The following is an 18,856-nucleotide window of genomic DNA, read 5'->3' as shown; positions in this document are numbered from 1 at the left end:
AGAAAACGAAAAACAAAAAAAATCTACTGGTTAAACTTTCACTTATAATTGTTACCTCAACAATTAGAGAACTGTTCGCTAAGTTATATTCAACTAACGCACAGAAAGTTAATACTGGTGATTTCTTTTCATACATATTCTTGGCTTGTATGTAAATATTGGCTGTAAAACTTTATAAACATTGTGACAGATTTTACTGTAGATATAAGTTTGTAGATTACAGTATACATTTCTTTTATATCCCACTCAGATCCTTTTTATAAAATATGTCTACAGTTATCTTGTAATGATATATGTGGAAAATCTTCGTAAAGTAATAGTTATCAATACTCCAAGTTATAATTCTATCTTTATGTTTGAATATCTAAAACAAAATTTGTTATATATCCCTTTCGTCGCTCCCCAGTGGCACAGCGGTATGTCTGCGAATTTACAACGCTAGAATCCGGGTTTCGATACCCATGATGGGCAGAGCACAGATAGCCCATTGTGTAGCTTTGTGCTTAATTACAAACAAACAATCTCTTTCATCAAACGGGATAAAACGAACTCTAGCGTAAAGGACATGTCTAGTAATGTAAAGTTGTTTACACTTGTATCACTAAATTATTTCTATGATCTGCAAATTGTTTTGTATTATTCGCTATCTACCAGAATTCGACAACTTAGAGGTTGAAAACACACAGACAGATAAAAGTTACCACGAGATCAGATTCCATATTTACACGCTTGCACGACATCTTCCAAAACGACAACAACACCCACTTTCATCTATTCATATTGAAAAGGAGTTGAATTTTTTGCAAGGTGAGGTTAGGCTTTGGAGATCAAGGTCAAAATGTACAAAACGTTTAGCACAAAACCTGTTCGACAACTAAAGTCGAGAAACAAGGCAAAGCTACACGACATCAATACAGCAATACATTGTATGAATGCAAAATAATTTAGCTCACAATTTGATTAATGGTATGTGTTCAGCATTTCTTAATTTAAGCGCAGAATTTCTTTAAAAAAATGTATGCAGTTTTATCTATGCAAATTTGCACCGTCGAAAAAATATATACAGACGTACACGAATTTTATTTCAATGAGATTCCAACTGCTCCTAGTCAAAGTTTTTTAAGAGGTAAATTAAGTTATATTGTTTTAATGGACAGACTAATTATAATTTAACTACGCTACTTATTATAGTCTTAACACCTACACTTTAATCATACAGAAACACTTAACTCTGTCACAGAGTGACCTGCCCCGTCAGCAGTCTCTGGACTTATGATAGAAATCGGGTTTCAATACCAGTGATGGGCACAGCACAACTAGCCCATTCTGTAGATTTGCGCTTAACAACAACAAAAAAACAAAAAACAGAGTGATCTAGTGGTGAATAATGGAACAATCTCAGATCTAGTGATACTCTTACAAAATAGTCTCCCGATGGGGCATCGGTAAGTGTACGGATATACAACGCTAAAATCCGGAGTTCGATTTCTCGCGATGGACACAGCAGATAAGCCAATGTGGCTTTTCTCTAAAACAAATTTCAAAAAAGTAGAAAATATAGTTGTTGAACTATTTAAATCCTGTTGTTGTTGTTTTCCGTATATTTGTAAATGTCGTTAAAGTTTTTCCATCTTTTTATTTTCTGTGTTACGTTATGGCGAACAGAATAATTATTTTATCGATTTAATGATTATAAAAATAGTTTTAGACATAGTTTATAATCAATTAACTTGGAACATAATATACACATACACAACTCATTGCTAGATCTGCGCACGAGCTTAAAGTTATAACGAGGGCACCAAATGTTAAATGTACAGGTGTAACTTAAACTACATCAGTGCGTTAAAGACATAGCATAGTAAAAACATAATTATTCCTTCATAAAAAAAAGAAACTGTTCTACTTTATCAAACCTAAAACACAAGTCTATGGTATACCTACAAAATGTGTGCACGAGGAAAGCCTATTATAAACTCTTCATTATAAGTAGGGCTTTCATCCGTGCTATTACTTATTCTTTATGTAATATTCAGTTTATTGTAATTGTGTAACCAGCGTGAAACTGGTCTTTCAACATGACAAGAGTAGTATCTATAAAAATATAGTATGTTTAGTTCTTGGTTTGATGATAAATATAACACAGCAATTAAAGATATATTTTATTACCAAAACAACTCATTAGTCCTTCGATTAAACATTCTATCTTCTAAGATTGATCTGTTAATCTTTCAATTTATATCATATGAGTGAGCAATTGACCTGGAAGGCTAAAAGCGTTGATTTTTTATTTTGCAGATTTACTTTGCGGCACTAATCTCTGAATCAATATACACAGACTACAATCAATCAGACTAGCATGTCGCTGAAAGACTAAATATCCTAGTAGATTTAAATTAACAAACGCTAATTGTAGTATAGGGCGTCGATAGGCTTTGGGAAAACAAATACTAATGCATACATTAGTTAGCTTAGACATTCTTATTTGATGGAAAATGAAACAAAACGAAAATTCGTTTCATAATAAGGGAGATTACATTAAGCGTGTATTTCTTTAGATAAGATTTGTTTTTAAACAAGCTTTCTTTTCTGTCACAGAAATGGCGGAAAAGTATTTTGCTGGAACGTTCGATTAGCCGTGGTGGACATAGCAGATAGCTCAATGTGGCTTTACTCTAAAATAAACAGATTTGTTTTAATAATTAGTTAATAAAACCATCAGCTATTACTCTTAGCTTTGTTTAACGCAAACTGGAGTTTATTACAAGAATTAATATGATAGTTGTTAAGTGCAGAGCTACACGATGGGCTATTTGTGCTGTGTAGCGGGTATCGAAACTCGGATTTTAGCAACATACGCCTTAAGGCTTAGTGCTGAGCCACTGAGGGGGGGGGGCTATTACAAGACACTTCTATTAATCTAAATAAAATATCCACCTGTATCTCCAGAAAGTATCTTTATTGGCTCAATATTTCGCTATTACAGTTTTGTCAGGGGCTATCGATATCCTACAAGTTCACTAATCACGTTCACTGATGAAAAGGTAACAGCGAAATATCGAACCAATAAGGAGACGTTTTGGATATATATAAGTCTTTATTTTGTTTACATTAATAGAAAGACCAATAGCTATTCGCTAGACGGAATTTTCACATTGTTTACCTAAAACTTGTTCAACAATCCAAAAGCTACATTATGCACACACATAAAATATCAACTGGACAATATATTTGCGGCGATATTTTGGTCTTAATTTTTTCATTTATCAACAACTAATGCTTTATGATTAACGCGGATGTTTAACGAATGACATAGCAAAAAATTAACAAGTTCTTCATATCATGCAGTGATGCATAAATAGTTTAGAAGTTGCCCTTGATTCAAAGTCATAGCGTAATTTACATGCCAACAAGGGCGCGTCTTTATAGCAAGAGCCAACAGGAATCTGCACGTTGATACGAAACGTTCAACCAAACCCTCATGATGGCTTCAAAACTGTATAACAATATAAATTATTACGAGATATTTATTCTCAAATATGTGTAATGACCTTGAAACTGTATATATAAGAAACGTTTCATCAAAAAATTAATATAGTGAATTCGAAACTGTATAAATACATTAACACGAAACGTCTAACGAAACTTTCAGTGAATTCGAAACTGTATACCCACACCAATACAAAATGTCTAATCGCCTCTTCATAATGAAATCAAAATTGCATACCTACATTAAAACGAAAGTTTAGCCAAACCGTAAAAGTGAAAACGAAACGTCTAACGTAACCATCGTAGTAAACACGAAACTACGTGTCCCTTAGTTGCTCATCGGTAAGTCTTTGGGCTTATAACGCTAAAAAATCGGGTTTCGATACCCATGATGAGCACAGCACAAGACAGCCCATAGTGTAGCTTTGTGCTTAACTACAAACAAAAAAAAAACTACGTTAATACTAAACCTTCGTAGTGAACTCGAAACTTTGAAATTATATTAACTTAAAATGTCTAAACAAAGTTCCACAGTTAAGTTTATTGAACATTCATTCTCGAAAACTTTATATTTATTTCATGTACATGTTAGAAGCTATTTTTGTATTCTGCAGCTCTAACATACGTATTTGTTTAAATAAATTATAAAACTCCGTTTTTTACTTGATGTAAGATGCAATATTTAATACTATACCACCATTAAGTAAATTGACGGAAATACAATCCACACCACACCTGCTCTATATAGTAGATAATCTAACTTATAAACTCAAAAATTTCGATTTCCTGCTTCATTTATTCTTTTCTAGGTTCCTAACAAGGGGTAGAAATGAATCGCGTGCGCGCGCACACACACACACATAAAATGTTATATTAAAAAACGAGTATTTCCTAACTTTGTGAAAGCGACATTCTTGTCATGATTTGAGGTTGATGAATTGTTTTTGTACACACCTAGAATTACCTAAACTAATGCCAAATAACTGTCCGTACAAACAATCTATAGAAAACGATATAATTCTGGTTGACCAAAGTTGCTTGATCTTCATTACCCGCTAAAAAGACCCTAACAAGGCGTAGAAGTTATTTGCAAAGTTGGGAAAACTTTTATGTGCAAACAGGTTTTTCATTCAGCAAATGGGACATAGGAAGAGAACCTAAGCTGTTAAATAAATAACCTCATTGGTGAGACTAAGATTTTAGGACAATATAATTAAATGCCTTTAAAAGCAGTCAACTGAAGTTTCCACAAATGAATATAAAGATTAAAATTCATATATGGCATCGGGCATTAATTGGTCTGAGAAGACAGGTTTTCATCGCTCATATATCCATCTAGGCAGTTCTTTCAATAATATGTATAAAACACAGTTTGGAGATTAGCATATTTGAGTATACATGGCGTATTAAAGTGCCCCTTTTTTTACAACGATAAAGCTACGATACACATAACTGACTGTTGACAACCAATGGTATCGTTGATTCAACCAGTACATGAAGAATAAACAATGAATATTTTATATCAGCAAATAATCGACTATAAGTTAAACAAAATGTTCTAAAACCTCTCTAAAACGATTCAAAACACGAGTCCAGTATACGTTATTAAGACACGTAAACTTCACAAACAACGAAACGGTTTAGTCTAGAACTGGATTTTTCAACCAAAATGGCACCTTGTCCACACGTGGGCTAAGTCAGAGACTTTTAGCATTCAAGTGTAGTCGGCTCAATTCTGAACTACTGACCAGAGGGAAGGCAGCTAATCCGCTGACCTAAGGGTTTTTATCTGGTTCTTTGAACCGAATAACCGGATTGACTGTTGCTTTTATAATATTCCCACAGCTGAACGCACGGAACATTGCCTCTCGCATCTCAGATCCTCCAATTCATAGCCCAACACGCTAACCACTAAGCCATGACCAGCCCTTCAATATCATGGAACTATCCTTTAATGAAATCGTATAGTTTTTAATGAAGAAATTAGTTTGTTTTATCTTGAAGGGTAAACCTAAAGGTAAAAATGTTACGATACTTTTGACAAGAGAAGTAGAAGGTGGAGCCCTTGATATAAAAAATAAAGTTATTTTTTATGTACCTTACAAACTTCAGCTAAAAACTGATTCATGATATTCAAAATTAAATCACCGTCACAGAGTACGCGGTCGTTTCTATAAGCTAGTATTAAACCGAATTGGTTTTGTACAAAGTTCAAGCACATTTCCCATTACTACTTGTAAACCATTCCTAGAGGTATTGTGAATCAGAGTGACACACACACACACACATATAGGCCAATTTTCATTCTGGAGAAAATTTCCCCATTAGCTATAAGCAGAAGTAAATCTAGAATGTGTTTGTGTTCTCTCCCACTGCGAATGGTATGTCAGTGACCTAAATTTAAGCAGAACAAGTCATTAAGAGACTCAAAGAAAACCAGATTTCGGCAAAAGTCCTACATGTGCAAGTTTTAACTAGTACATATTTAACTTTCATAAGCCTGTAATGCAAATACACAAGGTTATCAAACTCATTTGCTCTTTACTTCCCTGCCCCCCAGTGGCACAGCGGTATGTCTGCGGACTTACAACGCTAGAAACCGGGTTTCGATACCCGTGGTGGGCAGAGCACAGATAGCCCATTGTGTAGCTTTGTGCATAAATTCGAACAAACAAACTTTACTTCCCGAATCGTCCCCTGGTGGTAGACTTCAGGGAATATACTACTAAACATTCGGATTTCGATCCCCGTAGTTGATACAGCGTAGATAGCTCATTTTATATATTTATACCAAAGAAAACCAACCAAAACTTCCCGAAGTAACGCAATCACAGTTTCAAAGTGAATTTTCATCATAAACCACAATCCACGGCTAACGCACATTTTTATACATTAATACGTCCGCGAAGAAAAATAGAAAGAACGTATTTACCTCTGTATGCTTTTCCAATGTAAAAGTGTAATTTTATTCAAATTATAGCAAAAAGGAATAGTTGTAAATGATGAAATCATGATTGTTGTTGAACAAATATGGTCAAATTCTTCTCTAATGTTCAGAGCGTGTTTCAAAATAGAAAGAAGTAAATTAGGTGGGTAAGAGACATTTTAATGGATGAAACATCATATATATTATTATAATTTTACGGGAGATAAAAGAGAATGAATACATTTTATTTTCTAATGTTGTTCTTGGCTCACCAGTTCCAGATTCTAAACCCAGAACACGACCTATCAATCCTGAAATTAATAATCCAGACACTCTAGTCACTAAGAAACACCCCCACGATCTTAACTTTTTTTTTGCTGGACAGAATTATATTTTTATTGGTTATAAACTTCTAGACTGGTTCACGTTCTGATATGGTGTGCTATACGTTTAAATTATATTAAATGTTTGTCGATAAGGCTTGGAGAGTGAAAACCTTCATTTAGTTTCAAATTGCTTTAGCTTTTTTTTTGGGGGGGGGGTGACTTTGATAAGCTGAATAGACAAAATTAAAACTAAGTAACTTCTCCCTTTTATAAATTATTTACTCAACTGTGTGTGTGTGTATTGCCATTTATTACAATAATTCCACCCTTTTCGTTTAAAATATCAATAATTGTAGGTTGTAAAAATGATTTTATTTGATATTAAGAACAAAGCTACACAATGGGCCATCTGTGTTCTGCCCACCACGAGTATCAAAACCCGGTTTTTAGCGTTGTAATTGCGCAGCCGTACTGCTGTGCCACTGTAAAAATGAAGTTATAGTAAGTAATATGCAGACTAGAATTACCCAATTCTTATTCTTTCTTGAAATAACCTGTTTATTGAAATATAGATGATTGATTATTTATCGGATAATGTACTGTCAGCCAACTCTAAGAATCGCCAAAATTTATCAAAGGCTTGTTGCAAAACTAAATCAAACAATAATCCTTCAGACACAAAAGTTGCTGTAATGTTTTATCACTTCACTACTCATTATAAACTGTTGTGGTTATTTTTAAACAATTTATTGTGATATTTAATAACTTGAAAAAAAGGTAGTAGTGAAATTAACCCAACATAAAATAAACTACTCAAACAGGACGAGGCCGGGTGAGGCCTAGGAGCGTATCACACTGAGAGCCGAGGGGTCCAGGATCAAGTGGAGACCTGAACACAACCAACTCTCTTTTAAGCTGTGGATGCGTTACAAGAGTGAAATTAAACCTCGTTATTCGGTACAAAGCCAGACAGTCATTGTGGCGGCGGGCGCTGCTTGTGGCTACCTTCTCTCTTGTAAGTAGCTCAAAATTAGGAACATCTTTATTCTAACCCTAAGGGTCTCTGACCGAGCCGTTTAGCTTACGCATGCGTAAGATGCATTTTAGGTTGAAAATTCCACTCCCTTATTGGGAAATTTTAACAAGCTATCATTTGAAAGGTATTCTTAGAGCAGGATTGGATAATTAACTTACCAAAATGTATTAATGACACACGATGTATACAATGTTGTTCTAGGAATCAGATTTCATTGTTGAATTATCTAATAGAGATGTATCCATACAATGTTTTTCTTTTTTTACAATGGCATTAAGCTAGAGTACGTTACTGCATTATACTTAGAAAAGCATGTGAATTTTACATTAAAAAGTTCGTTGGTTTAAGAAATTATTTTCTATTTACATACAAGTTTGGGTAGATAGTCCTATTATTAAAACATAGAGAAAACAATAGGTACGCCATGAGTCAGTCTCATATCATCTTTGTGATGAATATCGAATTCGTTCTGCTTCCTTAGTTGAGATTCGCATATGCAAATTTCAAGAAGTCTAGCCATTCATGCAACACCACTGCGAAAAAGAAAAGGACATTAACAAAGGACGACACACTAATAAACATGCACCATGAGAAAACTTCTGCATTTCCAGCACTTGTAATCTTAGTAAAACGAATTTTGCCATCAGAAATTTTTATAAAAAATTTTTCAACACGACTTATCATTTCAAGGAAAATCGGTGATAAATAAACATATGAATTCCTCGTAGGATAACAGAAGCTTCCACTAACAGGCCAATAAGTCCAAACATTGATAAAACAAGGCAATAAAGTAAAATTGTACATTTCCATTCCTGTATGATTTCGTATATATTGATGAAAAGGGATCGTCTTTTGGAAGATTAATACAGCATGACTGGAAAATTTCAAGGTTAGTAATAAGAAAATAGATCATCTTCAACATTACTCTTCAAATCTAACCTTCCCCGAGGCAAGAAAACAGGCTTCACGAAAAATTCCAAATAACTCGTGATGACTATGCTTAGTGCCTCATTTTAACATGAGTCAACGTAAAATTATTTATAATTTACGTGTGCCATAACAACAGTAAATCAACAACCTTTCCTTTTTTTAGTGTATGTGTATGACTTTAATGATTTTTTTTGAAGAGGCAATTCTTGGACTGATTTATCTAGAGAGCCACTGTATAATAATCAATTGTGTATTTTCAGGGTTTTTATTATATATATTTATCAAATAAAGGAATTTCATTGTGACTGATTTTTAGAAATGATTAAAGATCATTTGTATCAAAGAGGTTGCATGACTTTTTTTTTTACTTTATAATGAAAATTATCATTTGTTAACCTAACTATTCAATCTGATTTGAAAAGTTTCATGTGTGTCACATACTCGTCCAACTGTTTAGTCGGCTCTTACAATTTTCTTGAGTGCTACCCCTTGGCATAACAATTATTTAGTTTCCTCGTACTGACCAACTGCATGCAATACGATTCAACAAGTCCTGCATTTACTGAAACAGTAAAGACGTGAAAACAGTTTCTATATAATTGTTTTGTTCTATCTAGGGACTTCTCCTCCAATACCACGATGAACTAAATGCTTCAGACAGCAAAGTAAACTTTTTTAGACATGGATTCAAACTATCAACAATCCATTTCTCAGTAAACCAGAGGTATTGTTCTTCCTCTTGAACTTGATCAAAGTGAAGTGTTGGTTTAGATGGACTGAGCATATGTCTGGTAAGAATCGAGACGTTCTAGAGCATTCTTACATTACTTATCCACACACGATCTACAAGCATTGCTGTGCGTATAGACATATTTTGACGCTGTCTGAAGCAGCAAAAGTCGGAACTTCACAGAGAGCAGACGATACGCACTCTTCACGGATATAAAGTAACGGATTCATCCAACCAAAATTCCATGTCATTTGAAGAGGCTCTCTGCAACCAATTGGCTTCCTTGAAGTTCAGTTATTGAACAGGCGTTAAGACGGTTTAATTCTAACTAAGAAACAATGGCTAACCTTAGTTGCAGTGAACATTCAGAAAACTCAGATTCAGGGAGTTTTGAACAGAATCCAAAACAAGAAATTTGTGTTTCCCCTTATTATTATTTTCGGATGACTGTTTGACACTACATTGAATTCACTGTAACTCTAGGAGTTCACAAAAGTTATGTGTGAAAAATAAATACATAGAACGAAATCAAGAAGTTTGACTATGGCCGAGCATGATACCCCAAATCCTATAGCAACCGTATTCGATATGAACTCTGAAATGCTACAAATGGGAAAAGAGAAGTGTTTGAAAGAGAGGAGTGCTTACATTGCTTTCTTTTGATTCGCCATACTTTGATAGGCAGCTGACTGAGCTGAATGAAAGGTTCACATAAGACATACGGATTGTTGTTCTGTGTGTAATCCTTTTTTGTCCAGACTGAGTTGAGGCCAGATAACATTCTTGACAGAGCAAGTACACAGTATGGTCGTAATGTTTCTGGCTGATTTAATTCCAGATGACTTTCTTTACAGAACATGTAGACAGTGTAATATTGATGTAGTAGCTGTTGAGCGCATTCATATTTTTTGGAGCTTCATAAAACGAAAATAAAAAGAACACAACAATCCAAAGATTTGTTTTGAATCTTTACTGTGATTGGCTGGGATATTTTTTTCGAAACATTTTTTTATTTTTGCAAACATTCTGATAATTCCAACAACAACATGCTCAGTTGAGTGATCCTTTTATACCATCAAACGTTTAGGGAACAACAGTGTCGACTGGAAGAGTTTCGAACCTGTCAATTTGCAGCTTTTAAAGGGAACTTATAAATAAATTGAGTTTTATGATGACATTGTGGACTATTCCGAAAGTGTCAATTACTGTTTATTCTTCTAGTGGAATGTACTGGAACGAGTTGTATACGTGTTTTATTTTTTTCACCACACTTGCCCTGCTACATACACATACACGTATATTGAGTAAATAGTTGTGATTTTGAATCTTATAATTTTGAAAATACTTACTAAGATTTGTAAACCTCTAAATTTCAGCTCTGGTTACGCCATTGAATGTTACAATTCCGTGTGCGTGGCACGTTGATCTGATGCATTTATACCCGGTCTAAGGTTACATGTTTCTTTTATGTCATCCACTGATATGACATAACTACCAAATCAAATCTTTCGGGGTTTTTTTAGTGCCACTTGTTGTTCATGCAATATGATAATATAAATAGAGTTTCTCACCACAGCTGTGTCTGTTGTATCCCAGCAGGCTTAATGAACTCTGATACTGGGCGAAAGGCCTAATGAGCACTGCGTGTAGCAGCTATAATGTGGTTGACATACTGTTATGCACTTTCTTGAATTTGACTCATAAGTTCTTAGAATTAACAATATATTTTCCCTTGTTGACATCCTGGTTGCTTGACCTGATCCGGGATTAATAAGACTAGCCTGCTGATTTGTAAGTTTTCTGAATGATGAGTACAGTTAATTCAATTGAAAGTAAATAATAATAGTAAATAACTGATATTGAAATTTAAAAAAAAATTAATTAATCCTTACCATGATTCTGATTTGTAGATAACACATATAAAACTGATAAAAATTACACTCCGCCAACTTAATCTAGTTCACACCATAACAGTTGTTTATGCAACTGATAATAAATAGCATCTCAACTAGTACTGTCTGTCGTATCCCAACCGTCCTGATGAGCCTTGGTTATATGTGGATCTTTGCTTTCATTCATAATTTCTTAGAATAACTACCCTAATGTGTCTTACAGTTTTCTTGTGTGTAACCAGTTTCAATTCAACACATACAAATTTAAGAAGTAAAGTTTTCTTGGCTACCATTATGGCAGTTTAATGAATTAATAGGTAAATTAACATTAACGTTATTGAAATTTCCGTGTTTGAAAGATGGTAGGTTTAAGTTTTGTAATACTTAATTTTTTAAGTTCTTATTAGTTAATGTTTGTCGGGCTTATGTGAGGTAAAACAATTGTGCGATCGAGACAAGAGCATACGTTGATTTAAAATAGTATAATGAAAAAAAAAAGAAAAAACACTAAGTCTGAGTGCCCTTTAAATCGTTTTTTTTATATATATACACACATATTCAAGTGATTCAAATCTGTATTTCTGACAAGCTAGCATTAAGGTCTTATTTAACAATCTCATCAAGAGTGCCCCCCTCCAGTGGCTCAGAATAAGATTGAGGGCTCATAGCGCTAAAATTCGAAGTTTGATCTTAGTGGTGGGCATAGTGCATACAGCCCATTGTACAGAAAACCAATAATATTGTTCTACCTGTTGAACTTGATCAAAGTGAAGTGTTGGATTAGATGGATTGCGCATATGTCTGGTAAGAAATGAAATGTTCTAGAACATTCTTACATTACTTATCCACGCACGATCTACAAGTATTGCCGTTTTTTTTTTCTTCAGTTAAAAGCGCTTGTCCAATATTTATATTTTAGAAGTAATATATTTTGTAAAATTGTATCATCGTTACAAGATAAAATGGTTACTAATACAAAATAATACGCTTTATATTCTCATAAACATATCAGAATTTTGTGCTCTTGGTAACCAGAGACTGTATTCAATGTTTTATTTATCGTTCTTTGGTGGGTAAGATATAGTTTGACAGACTTACAACGCTAAAATCCATGGTTCAGTTCCTTAATAGGCAAAATCCAGAAAGCCCATTGTGTAGCTTAGAACTAAAAAAAAGGTTTTATTTTATATCATTATTGCAGTGATGATGATAGCATGCAGTTTTTTAAATCACGTACATGATTATCAAAAATCTACATCTCTTAATCTTAGTTGTCAAATGAATAAATGAATGGAATATATATGAAAATGTTTTCTGTTGCAATATTTCAAATCAGTGCTCTCGATATGGAACTTCGTGCTATTTTCCAGTATGAAAATAGAAACAAAAATTTATTATAAGTAACATATTACTGTGGATAATGTAAGCTCAACTATATAGTGTGCTACCGGGTACCAAAGTTATCCATTTCAAATTTTTGAAATTAGTTTTATGAACAAATCCTCCAGGTGGAGATTGTTTAGAGTCAATGTTATACGTCTAAAAGAAAAACTAAGTTATGAACAATTTGCTGAAAATTGATCTACAGCTCCTGTTATTTTCTTATATCATATAACTCTAGGTGGATATTTTTCATTGCCAACATTATATACATCTAAAAGAAAAGTTACGAACAAGTTGTTGAAAACTACCTTACAGTTACTATTATTTTCTTAGTTTATATAACCTCAAAACTGAAAACACTTCATGCTCTAGTACATTTTTCTTCATACCATATAATAAAGAAAAAAAGGAATAAGCAGTCTGAAAGATCGGATAAAACAATATCAGAGCTTGAAATACATCTTATGTAACAAAGGAACAACAAAAGAATGGCCATTCGGAGTTAATTTACTAATCTAAAATAATTGATAAATATATTCAACCAGTAGATGGTAAATAAACTTTAAAGAAAAAAAAATTCACGGTAAGTGTACCTTTTCATGTTTTTTGTATGAAATATAACAGATATTCAAATTTTTTGTTCATTGTTTCAAGGAGCACAAAAATTACAAAAAATTTCAAAGTTCTGTTAATGACTAGGTTAAAGTAACGTGTTTCTGTGTTTAAATTTAAATTTTCACTTTGCAAGTGATGTCCTTAATAAGGAAGACTTATTGATTATTTTTCTATTGGAGATTTACATTTTTGGAACGTTTGATAGTGAAATGTTCGAAGAAAAATAGAAACTAATTGATTAAAGGTGAAAAAGGTTCACAGTATACTCGTAACAAAGAAATTGCAAGTTAAGTCTAAATTTTTTAGACGTTAGCTTAAGAGGTTTAAAAATGTTTGAACCTTACCTTTAGGCATTCCACATGGCGCCTTAGTCCTGCTATTATCTAAAAAGTCTAAGTCGTATCTTCGAGCAGGTGGGAAAGTCAAAGCAACATGCGCTACGACTGTGCCTACCATACTTAATAAAACCAGTACAGTTCTAAGATCTTTCATCGCTGTTTTGACACGAACAACGATAATATTACAGATCCTAGTAATGTTTTTTTATTTTTTATAAGCTTCTTTAAAGTTTCTGACAATTTCACCAACTAACAGAGAAACGCTTACAATAAGAAAACATCAAGATTTAAAATAAAATGAAAACATGTCAAGTGTAAGCCTAAAGTTAAAAGTTTGGCATGTTTGTCTTTACGACGGCAGATAACTTCAAGTAATTCGTCTGTCTACTGCATATAATTGGGACGCCAATGTACAGCCAAACACCTCTTACAAAATCCCTACTCCTTCTGTAAATGTTCATTGGTTGAGCCACCTACCTGTGCACACGTTTGTATGCTTGGCAAGTCACGTGATAAACCTGTAGGCAAAACAAGTTATGAAGGTGGTCCCCCCTAATTCAATTCATGCCGGTCAGAGACTACGATTTATTTTTCTGATTGAGACAATGACTCTCCTTTGGTTACCCATTCTTGTATTTCCAAAAATATTGTTTATATGTCCTTGTGAATGTGAGGGGGTGGGTAGTTTCATGTGTAACATGATCACCTGACCAAAAATGTTACTCCAGAGATAACACATTTAACTAGAATTTCATATTTTGAAAATTACTATTTAACTTATAGAAAGTTTACTAGTCGCATAGTAATGGTTACTACAGAACTTAATATGAGTTCTAGTATCTATATTATGCTTGTTTAAATGAATCAATTACGCTGTTCATTGCTATAGTTCGGAATAAGCAATTTATTGCATCGTCCTGTTAACTGTTTCCTTGTTAGTGTTTTCTTTAGGGTCATCCATTTCTACTCTTTTTGTTTTTAAGTTTAGTTAGAATCTTTTCGATCGCATTCCACAACTGTTGAATTTATTATATCTAAATAATAAGAATTGTATACATTATAACTTTTAATGATAAAAGTTTACCCGAAAAGTCCTTATGATATAATAAGTCAAAAATCTAAGCATTTTCATTAGAACTGAGAGCATACAAACAATGCTTTCCTATTCCTCGTCGTTTAGGAAATTTAAGTTTTTACAGTATTTTATTGTTTCTTCAAAAATACTTAGTAAGTAGAAATAAATCCGTAAAATATATATATATAGTTTGTTTGTTTGTTTTTGAATTTCGCGCAAAGCTACACGAGGGCTATCTGCGCTAGCCGTCCCTAATTTAGCAGGGAAGGCAGCTAGTCATCACCACCCACCGCCAACTCTTGGGCTACTCTTTTACCAGCGAATAGTGGGATTGACCGTCACATTATAACGCCCCCACGGCTGAAAGGGCGAGCATGTTTGGCGGGACGGGGATTCGAACCCGCGACCCTCAGATTGCGAGTCGAGCGCCTTATCCACCTGGCCATGCCGGGCCTATATATATATAGAGAGAGATGATATTTTTCACTTTTAAAACAGTTGGGTTAAAACAGTCAAGATATTGATCGAGGTTAGACCTATCAATATGATCTGTTAATGTCCATCAATGATTGGTTTACTATAACCACTCCGGCTTAAGAGTGTAAAATTGACTAGGAATGAAATATAATATTATTGTTTACTAACTGGAGTACCCGTCCCCTGGACGGAAATTATGTAAATTCATGTTTAATGAAAGGTTATCTTAACACGTGAAAAGTTGCTTCCCTTATATGTGATTGTAAAAAAGGAAAAAGATGACAATAAAAACTGCAAGACACAAAATATGAAACCGCAAATTTGTATGTATCTCGCCATGGACCCAAAGAACCTCCACACCAAATTTGGTGAAGATCCATCCACAGGAGGTGGAGTAGTGGTAAAAACCGCAAAAAGCAAAAGTGAAAATTTGTATGTAGACCCTCTGCCTCTTCCCATGGACCTAATGAACCTCCATACTAATTTTAGTGAAGATCCATCCACACCTTGCAAAGTAGTTACATGGACATACAAGAGACAGTAGTATTATATTTATATATATATGCAGTTCAATGATATAATTTTAGTACTCTTTGATGCATAAGGTTGAAAGAAACGTTGGTAACACATGAATTAACGTTTCAACTGTATCAACTCTGATGATTTCTATGAACACATGAGCTTGTAAGTTCCTATCTCATGTGGTTATTAGGAGTGTTTATGCTTTTCTTGTTTAATTCATTTCTATTTCATTATTTCTACTTTTCGTTAGGAGTACTTTTTGTTTGTTCTGTATTTATTAATTCACTTATGTAGAACGATGGTTAAACTATTTGATTGAGTCAGCTGTGGTTGTATTTGATCCAGATGTGCTCAGTTCAACGATTAACGTTGTTTTCCGTGACGTTATCTTTACGATAAAGATATGCGATGTGATTGGAATATTAAAGTTTTAATTGTTAGAAAGTGGTTACTTTATAGCACCTTCAGTATCAATACCAGTTTGAATATTTCAAATGTCCTTTTATATATGTTATCGATGTGATTTTTGTTATCAGCTAACGAGTTAGTTGCTCATCAAATTCAAGATTTGAGGATGTCAACGTGCGTTGGTTTTCTATCTCGTTTAAATAGATTTACAAATATAACAATAGCGAAAACGTTTTATTTCAAAGTGGAAATATTTCTTAAATAAAGAGAGACTAAACCGTATTCTTGAGTTTTAAAGGAACAATCTCAACCTATTCAAAGCTATACTACAGAAAAAAAGGCGAAAACATGTACTTTTAAACTGGATTTTGGCAATGCCTTCACGATTCAGACTTTGGTTTCTTTGCACTTCTGACGTTTTTCTTGATTTTGTGATGTCGATTCAGGCTCCATGCTAACTCCTTCATCATCCCAAAATGTCTTCTGCAAACCACGAAAAATGCCAGGAGAAATCTTTAGAAAACTATGTTCTGACATGTTGATGATGTCTGTCCCATCACCGACTACATTCACTCTATTTAGCATTTTGACTATAATTCTACACATAATCGAAGGTTGTTCTCGAATAAGTTTCCATAGTAACACATATTAGCTGTTTAAAAACTATTCTTGAAGACGAACATTTTAAAATGTAGCAGATGTTATAATATGTGTGTGATTTGAGTTTATGATTAAGAATACTGACTGGTAAGCAAAAGCAAAAAACAAACAAAAAAACATTGTTTTTTTAATTTTATTTATAATGCATATATTTACAGTGCTGATTATTTTAGTTCAGAAAATCTCCTTGAAAAGCATATATACCTTATACGTCGCTGCCTTTTTCTCTCCCATCTGAATATGTTGTTTAATTCAAGTCATGTTGCTAAGAAAACTTCAAAGTAATATATCATTTAAAAATATACGTTTTATATATAGGATTCAAATCCTAGAGAAACGTGTGTACCTGTAAGTTCACGAATAAAAGTCCAGGAAATCATTGGTATGTGTTGATTTGTATATTTGACACAAATCGTAGTTATAAAACAAATGATTTATTTTACCTTATCCTGAGAAACTATCTGCCAAAAGCCAACATATTTTGCCAAGCTGTACTCTCACGCCTGTTTCAGAAGTTTCACGTGTATGATCACATGATTCTATGGTGTTTAAACAGATAACAATCATAAAACACCACCTATTTTAACTTCAGTAACGTGATTTGGGTTTTAAGCTTATTTTTTCAAGTAATAATAATAATTAGTTTTGTTCTACTCGATATTTTTAGCTTTTATATAATTTAGCTTTTTTTACCTTAAGAAGGTCGTTGACGAGAAGTTGCTTTACCTTTATGAAGCTGCTGACTGACTATATGTATATATATATGCTAGAAACATAACAAATATTTGCTTTCCGAGTTTGGAATGAAATCTTTATACGTGTCAATCACGGGATAAATCTTATATCAGTGCACCCAGGCAAGTATATATAATTACATTTCACATGTTGTAAATATGAATATCTTTTAATAAAAAAACAATAGCAAAAACATCAAAACAAGATAAAAATTTGATGAGACTAATTCTTATTTTGTATGGAAAACAAATAGTTTTGACACGTGATAGTTTTTCAGTGTCACTGTATGCAAATTAAAATATAACATTTTTCAACTGACCAATAAAAATAAATCATAAAAATTTGTTCAAACCTTCCTGTAAAAAATCGTGCAGAAACTAATTTTCATTTTAAATTCACTGAACTAGTGTTTCACTTTCCGCAACAAATGAGATACCGAACTTGCTACATAAGTACCTTTTACCTCATAGCATTTTAAATCACTTTACTTTGTAAAGTCGGCAAGACTTTAAAGATTCAGCTTTTCATTTATTTTGCTGTGGATTATAAGACGGTATCCGAATCAAAGAAAACAACGTCAAGGGATGTTGATATCAACACTCAAAATTTTTCAGAAATTATATTATGACCCTAAGTCAATAGTTTCTACATGGCAACTCACTTTTATGGCTTATTGAATTATATTTTTAATACAAACGTATATTTCAAGTATCTACCTATTTGGAAGCTTGACTGTGTATGTGTGGATTGGATGTAGTATTGTAGTTAATGTGTTCGGACTGTGAATTTGAGAATTCGTGGTTCACAACTCGTTGCTGCATAAACGCAATACGCACTTTGGGTGTATATATGGATGCACTGTAAGGGCGACGATCAAATCCTACTATTCAATCAGACAAGAGCAGCTGCTTTCACTCTAGTTTATCATTTGAAAACTAGGGTCGGCTATGCACAAATAGCTCTTATATATTATGTTACGTATTGAGAATTTGAAATAATCCAAGGCCGCGTTAAATAATATGACTTTTAATAGTTGAGACGTACCTTGGATTTAGGCTTAGAAATATGCCGGTACTTAATTTAATTTATGCTATTCACCAACAAGATTGATTCACACCGTTTTTGTTTTGACACAAATAAGTTTTAATATATATATATATATATATATACAACACTATAATTACAATAGCAACTATTATGATTAATTATTACAAACAAAGTTTTATAGACAGAAATTTCACTAACTTACAAATAGCCTAAAACCGTTTTCCTAGTTCGGAGTCTCCTTGTAATATTCTTGGAAATATATTAACG

General features: G+C 33.3%; 1 protein-coding gene across 1 annotated transcript in view; it reads right to left on the bottom strand.

Moving 5' to 3' along the window:
- The window catches only part of LOC106465964, a 95,901-nt gene extending 81,980 nt beyond the window's left edge, over window positions 1–13,921 (bottom strand). The window contains exon 1 of the mRNA XM_022393930.1: window positions 13,672–13,921. Coding sequence (XP_022249638.1) covers window positions 13,672–13,819 — 148 coding nt within the window. The 5' untranslated portion in view covers window positions 13,820–13,921. The remainder of the gene's footprint in view (window positions 1–13,671) is intronic.
- Window positions 13,922–18,856: the final 4,935 nt, after the last annotated feature.

This window comes from Limulus polyphemus, unplaced genomic scaffold, assembly GCF_000517525.1.
Source record: "Limulus polyphemus unplaced genomic scaffold, Limulus_polyphemus-2.1.2 Scaffold2104, whole genome shotgun sequence".
Taxonomy (NCBI): Eukaryota; Metazoa; Arthropoda; class Merostomata; order Xiphosura; family Limulidae; genus Limulus; species Limulus polyphemus.
Note: the sequence above shows the minus strand (reverse complement) of the source record. Positions and strands in the feature narration are given on the sequence as shown.